General features: G+C 36.2%; 1 protein-coding gene across 2 annotated transcripts in view; it reads right to left on the bottom strand.

Moving 5' to 3' along the window:
• Nucleotides 1–22,208, bottom strand: part of KCNH7 (potassium voltage-gated channel subfamily H member 7) — a gene marked incomplete at both ends in the record, with an annotated part of 452,727 nt that overhangs the window by 128,048 nt on the left and 302,471 nt on the right. For both annotated transcript variants that reach the window (XM_082658650.1, XM_082658649.1), the window contains one exon: nucleotides 18,675–18,830. In XM_082658650.1, coding sequence (XP_082514776.1) covers nucleotides 18,675–18,830 — 156 coding nt within the window. The remainder of the gene's footprint in view (nucleotides 1–18,674; nucleotides 18,831–22,208) is intronic.

The raw sequence follows: 22,208 nt of genomic DNA, 5'->3' as shown, positions 1-22,208 counted from the left end.
GAAAGATTATATTATATTATATTGTATTATATTATGTTGGAGTGGAGGTAGAGGGGGATGTAATTGCATTGGAAGTGGAGGAAAGGGAATGGGGGGGGGGTAAGGCGTTGGCCTGACATACCTAGAAGGTTTGTATTGGATAATATTGCTAGTCAAGTGTGGATGGGAAAAGTGGGGTCAATTACATATGTCCTCATTCTGTTTGGGATTCTTTTTTTTTTTTTTGTTTGGGATTCTTGAAAAGCTTTTGGTTTCAGAGAGAGATGTACACATAAGAATTTCTTTTTCCTGATTATTTTTTGTTCCAGTGTCAAAGAATATGGCATGGAATGTTAAACATATCTCAGGTTGATGCTTAGAAGTGCAACTAAATATAAACATTAAAAGGTAGATATTAAAAATGAAAATATTAGCTAATAAATTTACTGGTAGTAAAAAATGCAAATTAAGACACGATAATATCATTTTCCACTCTTCAATTTAGCAGTAAATGAAGAAAAGAAACATAACATCTGGTGCTGGCAAAGAAAGCTGACGAGCATTCTGACGCTTTGCTGGTAGAAATGCAAATCGTTACGAATTCTTTGGAAAGTCATCCTACGATATCTATTAAAGTGAAAAATACACTTTTCACTTGACTCAGCAATCTCATCTATAGGATATTACTGTACAAAGGCACAAAAACTAGATACAATCTTTTTTTTTTTGCGGTATGCGGGCCTCTCACTGTTGTGGCCTCCCCCGTTGCGGAGCACAGGCTCCAGACGCGCAGGCTCAGCGGCCATGGCTCACGGACTTAGTTGCTCCGCGGCATGTGGGATCTTCCCGGACCGGGGCACGAACTCGTATCCCCTGCATCGGCAGGTGGACTCTCAACCACTGCGCCACCAGGGAAGCCCTAGATACAATCTTAATATCCACTAGAAGGAGAATAGTTGAATAAATGTGGCATTTTTATACTTTGGAATCTTATGATGTTCTTTAAAAAACAATAATATGTTTTGATTAGGTTATTCAAATACAGTTTTATGTGAAAAGGCAAGTTTCAGCTTAATGTGCTTATAGTGATATTATTTCATTAAAAATAATAAAACCTTATATTTGCCCATATAAGTTGCATGGCAGTAGAGAAAGATGTGGAAGAACATATTCCACAGTTTTAATGTCGACTGGCTCAGTATAATGTATGCAATCCTCTTTATATATCTTTATTGTTTGTTTCATTGAGCATGCATTCTTTTATAAATTAAAAAAAATAAAAAGGTAAAACTTCTACCCCTAGAAGAAATGAAAAGATAAGAGAAAGCATTCAAAAACTACTGCATAGTTCAAAGCTTTTCTAAGTATTGTCTACAAGAAAATGCCAATTCTAATTTTTGTTTCTGTTCTACAGTAGCCTAGGTCCACATCGCCCCATGGCTTTACAATCACATGTTGCCCTTCGAGTCAGTCAGCTGGTGTATCTGGGCTACAATATTATCTACCTCCTTATATTCTTTAAATGTCATAGGCACCATTATCTTTAATATATTTACTATGAACTTTTTCTCAATGCATTGAGGATTGTTTTAAAACATGGAAGAACACTCTCAAAACTTATGAAATTTTCTGCATTATATTTGAGTATACTCTTCCAGCAGATGGTCTTATCTACACACATATTTTCAATTCCATCTTTAGCCCAAAGACTCATAAATCTATAACTCAAGCCTAGACTTATTCTCTTAGCTCCAAACCTGCATTTTTTTAAATGCCAAACATTATTCTTTTTTTTAAGACAACAAGAGTTTATTTATTTTTTTAACATCTTCATTGGAGTATAATTGCCCCACAATGGCGTGTTAGCCCCTGCCCCACAACAAAATGACTCAGCCACGTATATACACATGTTCCCACATCTCCTCCTTCCTGCACCTCCCTCCTTCCCACCCTCCCCATCCCACCCCTCCAGGCCGTCACAAAGCACGGAACTGACCTCCCCGTGCTATGTGGCTGCCTCCCACCAGCCATCTACCTTACGTTTGCCAGTGTATATATGTCCATGCCTCTCTCTCGCTTTGTCACAGCTTACCCTCCCCCCTCCCCATATCCTCAAGTCCATTCTCTAGTAGGTCTGTGTCTTTATTCCTGTCTTACCCCTAGGTTCTTCATGATATTTTTTTTTCTTAAATTCCATATATATGTGTTAGCATACGGTATTTGTCTTTTTCTTTCTGACTTACTTCACTCTGTATGACAGACTCTAGGTCTATCCACCTCATTACAAATAGCTCAATTTCGTTTCTTTTTATGGCTGAGTAATATTCCATTGTATATATGTGCCACATATTCTTTATCCATTAATCCGATGATGGACACTTAGGTTGTTTCCATCTCCGGGCTATTATAAATAGAGCTGCAATGAACATTTTGGTGGCTTCATCAACATCTTCTCTTAGAAGTCTTAAAGACACCTCAAAATCCTGTAGCAAATCCGATCTCATAATCTACCCCTCAAAGCCCAGCCCTTTTTTTCAGTGAATGGCATCACAGTCCCTCTAGTTGTATAAGCCTGAGACTTGCTGGCTATTCTAGTAGTTACTCTTCTCTCTCACCTTCATCCCCTGAATCCAATTAACCCACTAATTGTGTTCATTTCACCTCCTGAATATCTTTTTAGTGTTTTCACTTCTCTTATCTCCACTGCTCTCACTTTCTGGAGATAAGAAATCACAGTTCACCTGATTTCTTGCGATAAGATGCTAATCATTTTCCACATTTGAATCATATTGTCTGTCCTTTAAAAAATACTAACTTCTGATCACGTTAGCTATTATTTAACCTTTTATTACTCCCAGTAACTTCCTGCTTTGGGCATGAAGATATCACTAGCCCCACTATCTGCAGCTTAATTTTTCCTCGTGGCTCTCTAGAATCCAGCCATATGAACTTTTTTTTTGCGGTACGCGGGCCTCTCACTGTTGTGGCCTCTCCCATTGCGGAGCACAGGCTCCAGACGCGCAGGCTCAGCGGCCATGGCTCACGGGCCCAGCCGCTCCACGGCATGTGGGATCTTCCCTGACTGGGGCACGAACCCGTATCCCCTGCATCGGCAGGCGGACTCTCAACCACTGCGCCACCAGGGACGCCCCCATATGAACTTTTTAATTCCTCCAGAGGCCTGTGCTTCTTACAGATTCAGGGCTTCCTTGTGTTTGATAATTTTTACTCTTCCTACTTAGTACATCCTTTAGGGTTTTTTTGTTTTGTTTTGTTCTACGGAAATCTGTTGCATTTCTTTTTTAAAAAATTTTTACTTTATATTGGAGTATAGTAGATTAATAACGTTGTGTTAGTTTCAGGTGTACAGCAGAGTGATTCAGTTATACATACTCTATAAGAACATCCTTTAGGTTTTAGCTCCAAAGTCATTTCCCATGGGAAGCTTTTCCTTCCCTCTGAACTAGATTAGCATTCCCTTCATAATTTTCATAACAGCTCATAGTTATACACTTGTTGACTTTCTGATTAACATTTCTCTCCCCTAGTGGACTGTAGGAAGAGCCCCTATTTTGCTCACCAAATCCCAGTTCTAACAGAATGTCTGAGCACTGTAAATGAATTTCCACTAGCAGATTCTAAACTGATAATATCCTTCAATTTTGACTGTGGAAAAACTAATATTTAATTGCTCTGACCAACTTAACCAGAGAATCTTAGTCTCCTGGGATTGTGTTTACTCATATTTACCAAAAATGATTAATTGAGTAGAACCCAGTAGCTGGTGGAAATGGTAAACTTTATACCATGCCCTATATACTTGATACAACACAGTTAATTTTCACCTTTTTTCCGAGGTTATTAATTGTTACCATTCTGATTCTAGAGCATACACAAAAGTGTTTTCAAACTCCTCAACATCTAGTGAATTTTATGTAAAATACCTATTACAGAAAATTTTAGAATTAAGCAGGCTAAGTTCTTACTCTAAGCTTTCATTTGTGTGCTAGTAGTTAACAGTGGTAAATATAATTGAAATAGAATTTATTGTTCTGATAAAAGACATGACACAGTGCACAAACTCCAAGTACGTTCAGCATTAAACTCTGGATTAATTAGTAGATGAGAGTAACCACTGTGTGCATGTACAATTAAATAATGGTGCATCACAGTATCTATTTTGCAAGCATTCTTACATAATTCTACTAACAACTTTTATATGCTCAAGTAAATTGCCAAGTTAAAAATCAGTGAACCGCATCAAAGTCATTTGATTAGTTTTTAATGCACTAGGAATTGAGTTATAAAGCAGTTTACAAATAATTCTGCAAGCTTATTACAATTCACTGAGGTCAATGCCTACTCTTATTCATTTTTCATCAGTTATTACCCTCCTCCTTTAAAAATAATTCACTGCCTTTCTTAAATTAATGACTGCACAAGGCATTTAGTTTGCCCCTACAGTTTAGTCATATCCAAGGTGGTACAGATGGTCTTTTCTGCATCACTAGGTTAATACGACCATGTTATACTGCATTACAGATTTAGTTGTCGAACCGCAGTTCATCCGGAAAGAATACACATTGAGAATTTTCCTCAACGTTAGCACTTTCAGGCATGAAGTATAAAACTTAGATGAGTATAATCCTGTTATGATTCTTAACATAAAAAAAACACTCTTGTAAGTTGTCTCCATATTTTAGTATATTTGCTTTCTAACTTGAATAACTAAAAGAGATTCTACTTAGCCTATTAGCTACTAAAATGTTCAATAAATCTGAAATAATAACAACAGAATCAGGGGTGCTTTGCACATTTTTTAACACATTCCCCAAAATAATTATAAGTGTTGATAAACTACTTACATAAAAACATAGTTTTGTTTAAATGCACCATTTTTCACTTGAGAGAAGTGAAACTTATAATGAACTTATAATTAACTACCACTACAATGTCTTTCTCAGGACATGTCACTTCTGTGAAGCTGCTGAAAATAAATTTGGAAGCTGCATCTTCATACACGCTGTGTTACATTTAACTAAGAGCTTTTTACATCTCAACCAAGAAGGCACAAAGATATTCCCAGTGTCTTTCTCTTTAGAAAGCCTGTAATTATGACTTCAATCTATATATGAATAAATGTTAAATACTTGGCCCAAGGTCAAATAGGAAATCAAGGTAAAATCAAAATAAAACAGCAATTTCCTTGATTTAATTTCAGTTTTACCCCAAACTTGGTGTTTTCTTGGTCCTTAAATATCCACAAGAGAATCTAATGAGAATCCTAACTCTCTCCTCTAAATAATGCAGATAAATGCATACACATTTTCTTTTTATGATCTCAGAGGTCGAATAACAAAATCCTTCTCCTCCAACCAAAAACCCCTCCATTAACCTCCCCTAGGATTCCCTAGGATTAGTTGACTCTTAATATTCCTTCCAGTTTTGAGTTTCTTTGCATGTATATTTATACTAATCACAGTTCACAAAAAATTATAATGATCACAACTACATTTCTACCCTTATGTCCTGTGGGAATGGGACTTTAGAAAATGGTTTTACCAACTTTTCTAAATTAAGAAAACCTCATCAATCTGAATTATTTCTCTGTCTTTCTCTGTCTCTGTCTCTCTCCCTCTCTCTTTCTCTCCTCTGGGAGCTGATTCTTATCTCCTAGAGTTTGGAAGAAAACTATTATGCTAATCTTGACATGAAACAATTTTCTAACTTAAGAATATACCTAGGGATAGTAGAAACAGTAATATTTTTTGCAGAAAACCAACTATATCTGAAAAGTTCTCCATGTATTCCCAATCACTTAATTTCCTCACAATTACAAATTCCCAATCATTCCCTTGGTTTAATTTCTCATCATTTCTACAAACTCTTAGAACTTTGACTACTTAATAATTTTACTACTAAAATCCAGTTAAAGATAAATTAGAAGCATCTTACTCTTGCTTGGTTCTGCTTAGCTGAATTATAAACTGAAAAGCAGAGAAAAATTTTAGTTCCAGCAGTCATTCAAATCAGAGAATAGAGTGGGGTAAGGAGAGGACATATGTGCGTGTATTTGGGTGGGGGGAAGTTGTGAAGGCTATGAGCAGAGATATTTCCCCTCACAAAGGATTAGGGGTGCTGGAAGGTATCTTGATTGGATCCCTGAAAACAGACTGTGCAAAAGGGTTTGGGGGAAGTGTTTTCAGGAGATATGCCTATAAGGAAAAGAGGAAGGAAGGATTGATAAGAGCAAGTAAAACTGATATGAAAATGTAGCTAAAATGTAGCTTCAGTCAGTTCTCCTGGGAGCTGTGGAGCTGGGGTAGCCCTTCAGAGTTATGCCAAAATGAAGTTAGTGTATCTGGTTTTTATCTCCCTGTTGCAGCCAGTCACTGGCTACAGCTACCCCATGGGAAGGGCCATGACCTTGGGTAAGGCAGTTCCTCGCCTTTGACTACAGCTTCCAATGAGGGGTGGAGCTGTGTCCTGAAGTGGCCAATTTCCAGCAGCTGTCCCCCCCCCTCCCACAGGAAGGTGTCTGAGGCACAGTGCCTATGGTACAGATGGGGAAGGATAGCCAGTTTGGGGTCTGAAAAAAAATTATGATCTGAATAAGTCTACTATCAGCTACTATCAGGCAAAATAAGAATTCATGAATTAACATCAATGTACCTTTCTATAATCAGGGTATTCACAAGTCTGACATTTAAATTGGAAGCCTTAAAATCACTGTGGGACTTTTCTCCAACCAAATAGCTCTGGATGTGCAGAGAAATAAAACTTTAATCTCTGAGTCAGAGAGAGCAGCAGATCAAATTTCATTGGAGAAACAGGGAAGATAATTGACATATCTGACTTTTCTCTTTAGGAAGAAATTTCCACAGAGGCACCCAGCAAGGAGATGTCTTTCTTACTAATGTGTTAGGAGTATATGATGATGCCCATGGGCTGCTAGAGCAACCCGTAATATTGTCAAAGAAGGCAGTACTTAGCTGTTAGACTGGGGAAAAAATATAATTCAGTGTGAACTCAGTACTGACCTGGCTAACCTGATTAGTGGGTGACACATGGGGCAGTGCAGACAGTGCAGTCCTGGTGTTAGTGACAACAAAAGGTCACCAGGGAGTCCATCGACCTGGTAAACCTGCAGCTAAATTTGGGACCCTTTAAAGGAGCAGATGTGGTCAGTAAGGCCTTGAAAGACTAAGACTCCTTGGACATTTCCTAGGGCGAGAGATACCAAAGAAAAAGCAACATCTTACAATAAAGCAGTAAGTATAAGACCAAATAGGAATCTTGAAGCCATGTGAGTCCTGATCCAGTAGTGCAGGACACATGTGTGGAGATCAGGAGAAGTCACTGCTGTAGCAGGAGTGAGAGTAATCATAGGAGCTGTAGCAGCAGCAGAGATCTTCTGGAACAAGTTCACAAATGTTGATGATATCTGAGAGACACCAACCTAGCTGGGTCATCATGAGAGCAAAGAAGCAGAAAACACAGGTTTAGAAGAAAGGAGATAGGGCAGAAAATAGGACAGGCTGGTGGACTGCTTTTGCCACCCAAGGTTAAAATCTGTCCACGAGGAGGCACTGGAAATTAAAGCAAACACATCAGTATTATATATACCTAATTAGTTTCCATTTCTATGTGATAACAGCTTAATAAATCAATGTATGATTTACCATACTGCTATTTTGCTTCTGTTTTATAGAATTCTTTCTTTTCCAAATGCCAAGTTAAAGAGTCCACTCATGTTGTGTGAAAGTAGTAACATCTTTTACCTAGATTGACCCAAGATGGCCATGTAGTCATTACGTTGACAGGGACTCTTCTGATGGAGTGTTCCAAACACAAATGGTACAGAAGCCAGTTACCCACATGCTGTAAGAATAGGGACTGTCCCTGATTTGGGTGTTGCTAGGTAACAAATTCTTCCAAATGGTATGCACACCGGGTCTCTGATGTGGACATGCTGATTTAGGCCATCATTAACATTCATTGCTAACGAAAGGATAAAGTATATTTTTTCAACTGTGAGTAATTTTCTTGATCTTAGAAATACGTATTTTGCTCACATCCTAGGGAGGAAACGGTATAAAGTTGACTGCAACTTATGACTGAACTTTTCTCGGATTTCTTTTAGCAACCATGTCACGGTTCCTTTTTCTACAGCAAATTTAATCTTTAAAAAGAGGAAACTTCCAAACACATGATAATAGTAAACATTAGTTATGTTGTAAAACCTTTAATTAAATTCATCTGAATAATAGATTGTTTCTATAGTAATGCTTGCTGAGTGGGAAACTCTGTATTACTACCGTAGCTCTTCATCTTTAAAGAATGACTTTCAGCTCCAATGGAGAATAGCAAAAACATTGTGAATGCCCTTTTATAAACCAGCTACACAGAAAATTTCTTTGTTCCTTAGCTTGAGGTCTGAACACTGAAATACAAATTTGAAGGAGCAAGGTAGCTATACAGGCAAATATATTTTTTATGTGTCAATTATTCAAAATATTGAGTCCAAAGCATATGAATGCATTTTTAATGGCTTAAATTAGCTAGATAGTTGCCTAAATGACCAACTGTATTTTTGTGTATAGACTTTGCTTCAGTTGAAGCTTTTAGAGTAATTCAAACTTTTATTTTAGTAAGCATAAAGATAAAAATTCTCTTTTGATTTGGAGAGTATAATTTTAATCATTTCAAAGATAATGGAATCTCCTTTATAATACCTTAATGAAATGAAATGAAAAAGTACACTTTTGAAAATAACTGTGAGAATAAGATGCTATAGAAATTTAACTTTATTTTACTATATTTTTACTTTTAGCTTCACTTAAAATTTATCTTTATGGTTTTATCTAACCATTAAGTAACTTAGACTAGTAGTTCTCAAACTTCAATGTGGATCAGAATGACCTGAAGGGCTTGTCAAAACACAGGTTGCTGAATTTCTGTGGTTTTTTTTTTTTTTGCGGTACGCGAGCCTCTCACTGTTGTGGCCTCTCCCGTTGCGGAGCACAGGCTCCAGACGCGCAGGCTCAGCGGCCATGGCTCACGGGCCCAGCCGCTCCGCGGCATGTGGGATCTTCCCGGACCGGGGCACGAATCCGTGTCCCCCGCGTCGGCAGGTGGACTCTTAACCACTGCACCACCAGGGAAGCCCTGAATTCCTGTGTTTCTGAATCAGTTGTTCTGGTGTAAGGCCCAAGGACTTGCACTTCAAACATGCTACAAGATGATGCTGACGGTCTTACTCTTGGAGAATCACTGACTAATATGCATTCAGTAGGGAAAAAACCCTTAATTACTCAATATAACAATAACATTCATAAATTTATACATTCTACAAGTATGTATTGGGTACTCACTATTTGCCAGATATTGGGGATACGGAAGAAAACACAACAGCCCTCCTATGAACTGGAGCTTAAGTGTTCCTGGCTACTTTAAACAAGGTAGGCTTCCTTAGTTTTCCACAGCTCTCACCTCTCTTGCTCTCTATTTTTATTCCTGGCCTTATTTAGTCATTTATGTTTCTTGTCTACTAGGCAAACGGATGTGCCAGTGTGGTAGTAGAGACACGTATGAGGTATCATCATGTCACAGGGTTAAGAACAGGAAAATCTATCTGGGTGAATTACGAACTCCCCACAGGTAAAGGGTCCTTTGGAGAAGGTATGCTAGAGAAAGGAAGGCAGTCTAGTAGAGAGGGCACTATGCTATAAAAACAAGGTGGTATAAAATGTATGTGGTTTCAAAAAACCACCACTGAAATATGGGGTATGACGGCGATGGCTTGGGGGGCGCTGTGATGGGAGATGAGGCTACGGAGGTATCTGAGGCCACACGTGTGTCTTTTGCTTAATGCACAGGGTTTCGGAGTTTTCTAATCTTAGGCAATAGAGAACCATTATAAACAATATAAACAGTGGAGTATTATGATCTGATGCACAGTAGTGGGACATGTGATCCTGAGGAAAAGAAGCTGAAAGCAGAGATACCAATTTTGAGATCACCGCAGCAGATGTGTTGAGGGCCTGAGTAGGTAATTACAGTGGGCTGTATGAGAGAGATATTCAGGAGGTGTGCTTAAGAGAATTTGATCACTCTTCAGTTGGGAAAAGAGGGGATTAGAGAGAAAGAGAAGTTTAGCATGATGCCCAGGTTTCTGGCTTGGGTGGCTGGGATGATGACACCATTCACAACGTATGAAGAGCAAGAGTTTTTGACGGAATAGAGTAGATGGTAATTGGGACGGAAAGGCAAGTCTTAGCTTGAAAATGCTAAATTTCCAGAAGTGCTAAAATCTTCCAGAAAAAGATGTCCAGTGGGCAGTTGGATATATGAAGTTATAAGTAATTGGAAAAGTCTAGAGACAGGTGTGGTCTGGAGATACTGATTTGAAAGGGAGCCTTTATCCTGTAGGTCACAGATAAGTTTGCCCAGCAGGGTGTACAGAGAAGATGACTAAGAAGAGAAGAATACTAAGAGCAGCTTCTGGGGGATAAACAGTGTTTAAGAGTTTCTTGTTTAAGAGGAACAAGAAAATGGTACTAAAATAGCTGTCACAGAGATCAAAAGAAGCAAAGGAGCGTGGTGTCATGAAACATAAAAGAACCGAGAGAAGGGAATCGAATTTAGCACAGTACCTTCAACCTAGAGGATAACATTGAGAGCACAACGTAGAAAGCTCATTACAGTGGGCAGAGGAAGAAAGGAAATAAGGGAGACGATGAGTAGGTGTGGAAAATCCAAATGCCTGTAAGAAGAGTCAGGGGACAAAAGTAAAGAAAGCCAAGTACGAACAGCAACAAGGAGAGTTGAGGACTGTGGCAAACTGGGGAGTACATACCGTCTAAAGGTGCGGTCAGTATTCTCTTCCAGCTTATTGCAAATGTGTGGCCACATACTCATCTTTTTCCAAAATAAGCTAGATATGTTGTTTTGGCTGTGCCGTGCGACTGCAGGATCTTAGTTTCCCAACCCGGGATCGAACCCAGGCTCACGGCAGTGAAAGTCCAGAGTCCTAACCACTGGATGGCCAGGGAATTCCCCAGACATCGTAATTTTAGGTGTAATCTTCCAATTTTTAAATGTTGGCAACACATTTAACTAATTGAAACTCTGAGAAAATATTATTTGATGTAAACAGAATGTATCTATTGAAGTATAGGCTATTCTCAGCAGCATGAGCAAAAGGGAAAGCGCCGGTAGAAAACATAGCTGACAGAGGGGCATTGGAAAGGACAGATTTGGAAGGAATGGCAGAGGGAATGGGTTTCAAGTGGAGATGTGGACCCCAGTTAAGATTTGCCTCCAGGGGTTGAGATATATTTGTTGAGGGTGGGCTGATTAAGGGACTTCTTGCCCAAGCCCTCCCCTTGCTCGGAGGTGTAGAAGGGGAGGTGATTTGTCTGACATAGGAGGTGGATTTGACGTGAGAGTCATGACGAGCCTGGTGAAGTTCTGAAATACTTGCTAAGGGAAAGAGATGAAAAGTACCTAAAAAATTAGGATCTCATGTATAATTTTGACTTGTAGTGTAATCATTTATAAATTAATAAATGATAAAATTCAGTATTTTTCTGTGACTAAAAAGACTTAACTTGGGCCTGCTTTCTTGTTGGGATATGTTTCAAGTTTAGTAAAATGAGAAAATTTCATGGATTTTTTTGACTGTGATGGAAACAGTAAATTAAGTAGACTTAAACAAAAACCTATTTTAAAATGATAAGAGGAGTGAATGTTATTAGTTAAAATTTATTTGGGGATATGAGCTTAAGGTCAACATTTATAGTGGCTCAACTGACTCTTTGGTTTTCAGACAGGATAAGAATATAGAATGCATTAATTTTCTGTTGGTTGTATATTGTTAAATCAGGATTTTTTTGTTTAATTCAGGTTCCCCCCAATCCCCTTAAAGAAATTTTTAACAAATGAAAATGTGTATGTGTGTCTGTGTTAACCAGACTGGCGATCCTAGATTTCTGCTATAAAATAGAAGAAATATAAGACTTAAATATATTTGTAAGTAATGTAAAATAAAACTTTAAAATATTTTATTTAAAATAATGAAAACAAAAGCCTCACACTTGACAATTAACTTTGAAATTAATAGTGTAAGCAAGGACACATAATTTGGTTATCTTTCATGTTGTGCAAATATTTCATAGAAACAGATATTAGAGCAGAAAAAAAGAGAACACATCTTCCCATTGCTCTTAGTTCCTTTAGATGTGGCCCCCTTTTAGTTGGTAGTAAAAGTAGAATTTTCTCTTCTACTCAGTATCATTTCCACTTTTCAGATTGCAGAGTTTAAACCATCAGTGAGAAAATGTTTAATTATATCTTTTATTTGGTATTTATATTTATTATGTAGTAATTAATCAACTCCGTTGTGCAGTATATATCAATTTGATAGACCTATCAGAATAATACTCTCTCCTGTACTTGCTTCATTCCAGGGGACTTAAGACATCTATTTGTGGCTGGTCCTGTATCTTCGACAGAGATTAAGTTTGTGAAAAATGAGTTCTTCCCAGAGAAAGTTGCTCACTTTTGCTGTACTGTGTTCCTGACCCAGAAACTAGATATTTGTACTGAGAATTGATCCACCTTTTTATTCAATACAAGTCTCTAGGTTTCCAGAATTTACTCAGCCAATTGATCATAGTGCCTTTTCATGATGCATCTTTTCTATTCTGTACTTAGCTCCTTTTCTATTACTTAATATTCTCAATTTAATACTTCATTTCTTTTTCGTCTAAGTTTCTTATAGCTCCTTCACATTTTTTCCCTTATTTTGTTTACATTTCAGGAGAGGCAGTTGAATATATAGAAACCCACATCATCTCAAACAAACAGTAGCCTCTCCCCATTACTTTCACTTAAATTCCAACACAAGGGCATGCCTACCCCCGCAGACACACACACACACTTACACACTCCTTATTTAGATAAGAAATTGAACTTTTTGAAAGTTGAGATGTTTCTGCAAAAAAGGGTGTATCAAAATTTGATTTTATTTCCTTATTGAGTTATTTGTTTTAGAGGCCGATGGAGCAACAATGTTTGAAACAGCCAACATGTTATTTCACACAGGTAATAAAATTATACTTTAAGAAAAAAAAGGAGTTTTCCAAAGATCAGAAATGATACAAAGTAGAAACTGGATAGTATCAGAAGCTACCAAATATAATTTGTCTCTCTTTAACTTTTCTGCTTGATTTAACAATCAACTCCTCAAAAACTGACACCAAGAGAAATTTAAAGCATATAATGACAGGAGGTATAATCGAAACCAATATAATGGTTGTAAATAATAGGTCTTTGTAATGCTCTGGAAACAATTTTATCTGCATATTTGTACTCTCTCCAAGATTCCCTATATGAGTGACAGCTGCAGTGTAGGGAAACCATTCATGTTCACATAATAAGAAACAAACTACTGAATTTGCTATATGACTTGCACAAGAGATGCCATTTTAATCCTAGTATAAAGTTGCATAGATTATGTATGATACCTGGGAGGCTACTGTATAGATAGTCTTCCATTCAAGATATCAAAGTTTCAAGTCTCCATTTGTATTTCAGTTTGAAATGAATACGTTTTTTTTAAATCCCCTTTTTTGTCATAGGGCTGATACACTACTCCCTTTTTTACTCCCATCCAACTTGATGGACCATGAAAAACAGCTATTTTGGGAGGAAAATGAAGACTTTTTGAAGACAATAAAGAAACAAAACTAGGCTTCCCCCAGAAAAATTATCTTATTGACATTCACTACCAAAATACAGGCTGACATTACCTAAGGTATACTCTCAGGAACCATTCAGTAATGACTAAGTTGGTTAGTAGAAAATATAAAGATATCAAAAACAGTCATCAACTTAAAGGAACAAGTCTTTAGTATTACAATAGTTTTTTATAGTAATTCAGTTTTGTTCTAAACATGTCACCTGGGAGACTGACAGATTGGTGGTTTTAATAGAGAGTTTTTCCCAAGTGTGATATTGCTCAGAATAAAATATTCAAAATATTGGAATTGTATTACACTAATATATTTGTCCCAATATTGCCTTAACAGGATACTGTACTGTCATTTAGACGTACCTAAGGCAGTAACTGACTATGAGAAATTTTCAGCTGGAGTACATTTGATTTAGTATTAATTCAGTTTACAACATAGGCTTTTGGGACTGTGTTTTATATTTTACATATATTTTGCTATCTGATTTACATATAATACAACAATTTCTTTATGCAAATACTACAGTTTTGTGACAAGGCTTCCAGCTTCCCACAGACAATGACAGTAACTTAAATTTTCATTTGCTCATATATCCTCCTAAAAACCACAGAGATCAATAAGGGAGGCAAATAAAAATACCCATAAACTATGCCTAAAGAGTAATTAGAGAAAGAGACATTACAAACTTTAATTTATATGTAGTCAGGGAAATAAATGCCGAAGACCAGCAGAATTGGCTAAGAAGAGTACACGGCAATAGTCAGGCAGAAGCTAAGTGGAAAAAGTGGTGGGGCGGGAGTTCAGAAGTCTCCTTAGAGTAATGGAACACATATCAAATAGGGTTTAACCTTGGGAGAAGAGGTTTAACACTGAGTGAGAAATACTGAGAGAAGTTCTGTGACCTTAATGGACAAAGCATTGCTTACTAGAGAGACAATAGAAAGTGGCTAGAAAAGTGCACAAGACTCCAGATATCAGCCTTGGAAAAGCACTACATCTTGGAGAGGGGGAGGGATATTCAAAGGTGGAATTGTCCCTTGGAGCCTGGGAAATAAGGAAGCAGATAAACATAAGGTCCCCTTATTAATATAAGAGGGGACAGAATATTCAGAAGACAAAAACAAGCAAACAACAAAAACAGGCAGTGCCATATATTTTAAAGAACAAGTAACCCCCCTACCCACAAACCCTCCAAATTTACAAACTCCTTGCTATATATGAATGAGACTTGGAACTGAAAAATTTTTAAAGGCATGCAAACAAGACCTATTCCCTTTGCCCCCCCTCAGATTTCTTGCTAGTGATGGTCCAGGAAAGACCTTCATGAATAGCTATAAACAAGAATACTCTAATATTCATACAAAAATATCATAAAAGAAAAACAGGAAATGGGAACATACTTTGCAGAGGAAAGTGTGCTAAATATCTGGTTATGAAACAGGATAGATATATAACATCCCAAAATAAATTTAAAAAATTCAAACCAGTAATTAGAGATATGAAATAAGATTATAAATTAGGAACTCAAAAACATAGAATAAAAACTGGACAAATAAGAAAATGCAAAGCAAGAACTGAAAGAATACAGGTACTAAATTCAGGAAAGAAAAAGACAAAGTCATCTAAAAAATTAAGACACATTACAAGCAAATCACAAGAATAGAGGCTAGAAATGAGAGAAGCTAAGAAAATAAAATAGAATAAAGAGAGAAAAAAGGACCAGAGGAAAGTGATGGATATGAAAGACAGGCAAAGAAGGTGCAACATCCATATTATTTGAGTTCCTGAGGAAGACAAACCAAAAGAAATAAAATATTAAAAATTATAATTCAATAAAATTTCCTGAACTATAACGAATGTACGTATTGAAAGGGCCCACCATGTATCCAGGAATATTGACTTAGAACGTCAAATCCAGACATACGCAAGCAATAGTTTTGGACTTTAAAAGTCTGTCTTGGTTTGAAATAGGAGTATTAAAATCTACCATTATTAATTTATTTCTGAAATTTTCTGGGACTTGGAAAATTAACAAAATCCCTTACAAAGGGCAGACAAGTGGATTGGCATCAGATTCCTCATTAGCAACATTTGATGCAAGAAGAGTGGAACACTATCTACCAGGTTCACAGGGCAAAAGGTGTGGGCCAAATATCTTATATGTACCCAGGCTGTCCTCCAAGTGTGAAGGCTATAGAAAAATAGTGTTGATTTACTCATGAACATTTACTGAAGAGGTGAACTTTATCCAAGAAGTTATGTTTGCGGAAACTTTGACAAAAAGACAAGTAGTGAGCATTGAATACATTTCACTAGAAGTTTAAGGCCAAAACAAAAGTGAGAGGTATGTAAATTACATCCTCTGAGAAGCTAGAAGTATCACAACCAAACAAAATGGAAGGAGAAGGAAATATAAAATAAGTTCATTGAGTGCCTTGTTGGTAAAAACTGGGAGTGAAATGATATGATTTGACAAACTGAACGGTAGAAGACTAAGCATACTTAGGAGTGCAAAGACACTGATACTAGTTGAGCTGGATAATCTGAATAGTCCAGTCTCTGGAGAAAATAATTGTTAAAAAGCTACTCCACAAATAAGTACCAGGTTTAGATGATTTTACAGGGGAATTGTACTTAACTTTTAAAGTCCAGATCATCCCCAAACTCTTTAAATGGTTATGTAGAGCATAAAATAGAGGAGAAACTCCAAATTATTTTCCTAAGTAATTCTAACATTGATAATAATACCTAACGAAATTGCATATACATATTCAAAAATTAGAGAGCAATTTCCCTGATGAGGATCGATGCAAAATCCTAAATTAATTTTAGATGAAAAGAATTCAGTATTACAAGGTGAAATACATCATGTCCAAATGTGGTTCCTTTCAGGAATGTAAGAACAGTTCCATGTTAGTAACTCTATTAATAAAATTTACCATAAAAATAAGGAAACAGAATAGCACACTCATTTCTACAGATGATGAAAAGGCAATTTACAAATTTTAACACCCATTCTTAATAAATACAAGTCAATGGAAACTTCTATAAAATTATAAAACACATTCCACTCAACCACATGCCATCATTTGAATTAATGGGAATCACTGGTGGCGTTCACACAAAATTCAGGAACAATTGATGTTCACTATCGGTTTCTTTTTAATGATATGTTGGAGGTAATACCCAGCACAATTAGACAAGAGAAAACTATTAGATGTATAAGAATTGGAAAGGAAAATGTAAAGTAATCTTTATTTGATATTATAGAACATCTGAAAACCTCAGAACAATGTATAAGCCACTGCAAACTAAGAAAACTCACTAAGATAGACCATAAAATTAACATACTCAGAAAAAATCAGTAGCCTTAAAAATTATTAGAAGATAATAATTAAAGAGAAGATCCTATTTATAATAGCAGCAAGAACAAAAAATGTTAAATGTCAAGTAGCAAAGTAAACAATAAGGAAAAATTTTAAACACTCTTGAAAGACACAAAAATTAGATTTAAAAATGAAAATACATATACATATTCCTGTATAGAATGACTCAACATCATAAAAATGTTACTTTTCCTCCAATTAATTTATAAAATTAATCTGAATCCAATAAAAATACCATAGGGAATTTTTTTTTTATCCAGACAAGTTGTTTCTAATGTTCATGTGGAATATGCAACAAGAAATAACCTTAAACCCTGAAAATTAATATTAAAGAGAGTATGTCATATAAGAGGTTAACCGTATATTGAAAACAGTGTGATTCTCAATGACACAGATCAAGAGAACAGAATAGAAAGACCAGAATATACTCATGCACGTAAGAAAGTTTAGTATGTGATAAAAGTGATATCTCAAATTACTGGTGAAAGACAGACTTTCTAATAAATGATGTTAGAACAACTGGATAACCATTGATAAAATGACAAATTAAATTTATAACTTGCACTATAAACCAAGCTAAACTTAAAATGGATTAGAGATCCTAAAACATAAGTCTAGAAAAAAATATGAGTTTATTTACAACCTTGGAATGGAGAAAGCTTTTCTAATTATGACTCAAAAATTCAGAATCGACAAAAGAAAAGGTTGATAAATTTAGCCACATTACAAAAAAATAAAGGCTTCGTGTGACAAAAATTAGGAAAAAGATAAAAGACAATTTGCTGGGGAAGCGATTTGCCATTTATTCCACAATTTAAAAGAAAAAGACAAAAAAACTGAACATGTATACAAGTAATGGACAATTGACAGAAAAAGAAATGTCCACAGTGCTCAAATATGTGAACCTCACTCATAATAAGAGAAATGTAAACTAAACTAATTGAGGTATTGCTTCTCACTTATCATGACAAAAATCGAGCAGACTGACACACTCTGTTAGCAAGGCTTTGGAGGAAAGATATAATACATTGTATTTTATACATTGTATGTACAATATTATATACAATGTATATACAATACATTGTATTGTATTATATAATACATTGGTATTAGTGTAAAATGGTTCAAACATAAGGAGAGGAGTTTGGCAGTATCTAAAAAGATTACATATTCATTTACCCTTTGACCCAGGAATACCGCTTATAGAACCTTACTCTGAAGATAATTTTGTCCAAGAATGTACATATACACATGAAAATACATATGCACAATTCATTCTGCCATTATTACAATAGTCAAAATTTGGAAACAACCTAAATGCCCATCAGTAGGGGACTGGCTAAATAAGTTTGGTATAACCAAGTCAAATGGCTTTGAAAGCAGCTGATCACTTCTGTTAGGCACTGATGGGTAATGTCAGCTATGGCTTTTTTATATACAAATTATTTTACATAAAATGCAAACATATTTTGAGAACTGAATCAAAATGAAGCATGTATTAAAATTACTACAGTAGCAGAGTATCAAGAGCATTACGTTGTCTTTTACTTACGGTTTACAGTTTTGACTGGTAATATTGTATTTAGCCTCTCTGGGGAAGCAGAATTTTCTTCATCTGTCACATATTCAAAATTAATGATGAACATCATAGCCACGCCCTCTTGGTTTTTCACTGGAATGATGTGAGTGTTACAAATGAAAGTAGAACCTAAGGAGATTAAAAGAAAATGAGTGTAAGGTCAAAAATATGCCTTCATTTTGGAGTGTCAGTAACATTAAAATTCTAACAAAGCCCTCAATGACCACTGAAATTCAATTAAAATTTGATTTTTTTATTTCATATTTTATTGCACATATATTTACGTAAAAATGCACAAATTTCCCAGAAAGATTTTACAGGCAAATTCAAGTACTACATTATGGAAAAATGGAATCAAATCTTATTTGTTTTTATACTCACCACTTTAATAATAATAAAAAAAGACATATTCTTTAACTTTATAGAAATAACTGTCAGCCTTTTCTTATATATTTTAATTCTGAATCTATATAAAATATAGCTCTATAAATAATTAAGATAACTCATTTTTTCTCATCCTGAAATAATCTCAAATTATTTCCTTTTTCTTCTTTAATTTCTTAGACATCAAATAAAAAATGACTGACTCTGTCTTAAACATGTCCTAATAATTCTTTCCTTTTCTGTGTAAAATTCACAATGCCCAAATCACAATGATTTTGTTCGGTTTGTATTCTGTTAGAAAATAAGAACAAAACTTTTGTCTATATTATTGTGTTAATTTGATCTTTTTAACCGGGAAGGTGATATTCTTTTAAAAGCACAATTATAGGGCTAATAAGATACATTTTATTAGAATCTCCTGGAAATGAAATGAACAAAGGGATGACTCAGTTTACAACTAACCACTGACATCCATCCTTGAACAGAAAACCCAAGACCCAAGATTTAGAGAAGACAGTCAAGAAGCTGACTTCTTTTAAATCAACTGACTTCTGGGGTCTGACTTCTAAAGCTGAGTATTCCCTCAGAGCAGTTTCCTCACACATGGACCCTCTGAATATTTTCTTTAGTCGTGGTGATGGAAATCTCACATGTTAGGGATTTATTTGGGTTCAAAAAATATTGTATTTTTTAAAATGCAAAAACTTCAGGAAGAGTTCAATCATTTAGGCAATAGAGAGTATTTTGATTGCTTTCTCTCTCTCTCTCTTTTTTTTTTTCTAAACAATTAGCTGGGACCCTTTTGCATCTTGAGGAGAAGGACGGTTCAATGTAGAGGCAGGATCAGGGTGGGAGCAAGATCTGTCTGGCGTGAAACTCCGAAGGGAGATGTGCAAAAGTGAGAGTGTCACTGGCAAAGCCCATTGGGTCCCCAGGAAGAATAAGATGGAATCTAGGTGATAAGATAAGGTCTAACTTCTTCTTTTGTGCTTACTCTAGCTTCACTTGCTCATAGGGTGCCTCGGGCAGCACCCTTGCACCCAGCACTTCAGACCAGAGTTCCTAGTGCAAAATGGCTGCGCCCGAAACCCCAACTCAGTGGGCCGCGTGCAGAGTTGCTGCGCCCTTGGCACTGCAATCTGGAGCCTAGAGGAGCCTTAGTTCCACCCCACTCACCAGAACTCCACCCCGCTTCCCCACAGTTGGAGCACTATAAAGCAGCCCCGCCCACAGCCTTTGGGGGCCGGGTAGGCGGGCGTGGGTGGAGGGAGAGCGTGGACTCTAGAGCAGGAGCTCACACCTCCTCTCCATGCTTTGATCAAAGAATAAACTTTCCTTTGCTTCTGAACCGCACTCAGTCTTCTTCTATTGGCTCGAATGACATTGGGCAGGAGGACCCTCGTTGAGGACCAACTCAGGAGGGTCGGTAATAAGCGGACCTCAAGAGGCTAGAGACAGGGTCATTGAGAGCTCCAACATCTACTGTGGACGCTCGTATTCCGAAATGGTGTTCCATGTATGCTCTCGCTATTAAAAACAAAGTAGGAGAAAACTCTTTCCTTTCTTCTCATCCCTGTGAATTGGCTCCTGCTGCCAGAGCTGAGAACAAAGGCTACTGCTAATATTGCTATAGATTGAGACATCACAGGTCGCAGGGCTTTTGAGGGTGGCCCTGGAGACCTAATTATTATTTATGAAATTGTTTCTATGGGTTAATGTGTTCCAATTTCCAAGGAACTGATTTACAAATACACTTTTAGAACATAGACTCTCTGTAAGTTGGGGATGCCTACGTGCTAGTTTTGATTCAGATTTTCAAATGTGGGTAAGCCTCGCCAGTTTGAAATGTAGACGACCTTATTCATAATTAATTTCATTTCTTTCTATAGATATGGCCATAGTTTTGCAGCTATTGGAAAGGACGTTTTAAGAATGATGTGCTGCACCTTCACAGTCTTCAGCTACATCTTCAATTCATTTAATAAAATAGTTAGCTAGAGCAGTTGTCAGTTTCCATGGTAACAAACAGGATGACTTTAGTAAACAGAAAATAAGCAATTTAGGGCTATTCCATTAGCACTAAAAATAGAATTGCTTCAGGCCAGGCATCACAATACAAAATGATTAAACAGAGAGTCTGAGGAGATGCTAGAAATAGCCATTATGTATTTTGCTAATGAACCAAAATACATATTGATTTTACCACTTAAAATGACATTTCCTGGATCATTTAGAATACCATTGTGAATTCACAGATTTGTTACTTCACAGTTTCAAATCTTTCAACGTTTGAGGTTTACTGCTGATTGTACAATAAAACATAAAGCACAGATTTTTGAGAGATCAATAAATAGAAGATGTAGGGATAGAGATCTAATAGGTTTGTAATAGGGCAGAGTAATTTTGCTTTCAGTAATAAGGGACAAAAATCCTGTTTTTCAATACTAAGGCTGGTACATTTACTGTCCAGTGCAAAAAATCATACAATTATAGTGCTTTATAAAAAAGTTTGGCCATATGCATTGGTTCCATAAACATACTGAGTAAGTGTAATTAATCTAGGATTACTGCCCACTATCATTGTTCCCTGCATGTTTCTATTGAGCAATATATCTCCTTCAAAGTCAACTGAAGACTCACATTTACATTTTTTTCTCTTTTAGTTTTTGGATTTAATGTCTCCATCAATCTTGCATAGACTCCTGGAAAGCAGATACTGAAAGGAGATATATGGAATTTATAAGAGGAGAAGAATCTAATACATTTTACAGTGCAAAAACAGTTTAGCTTGCATAATGCTACGAACTCCAAGTTCTGTTAAGATACTATTTTTGTAAAGTAACATTACTCTAAAAAGTCATTATTGTGTGTTCCTAAATACTTTTCTTATTGCAACAGTGGGAGCAAGAGAAATGGAAGCATAACCCAGCAAATACTAATCTAGCAATGAAGACAAAAATAGACACTTTCAATAATGTATAAATAAGAGAACTAAAAAAAAAAAATCTGGAAATAAAAAGTTCAGGCCTTGGTGAAATAAACCTTGTATTCAAATGAAATTAATAATGTTTTTTTAAGAAGCAGCTTATTTACAATAACATTATCCAATGATTATAAAATTAT

The sequence above is a fragment of the Grampus griseus genome, assembly GCF_964374135.1.
Source record: "Grampus griseus genome assembly, chromosome: 7".
Taxonomy (NCBI): domain Eukaryota; kingdom Metazoa; phylum Chordata; class Mammalia; order Artiodactyla; family Delphinidae; genus Grampus; species Grampus griseus.
This window is presented reverse-complemented; position numbering and strand designations above follow the sequence as displayed.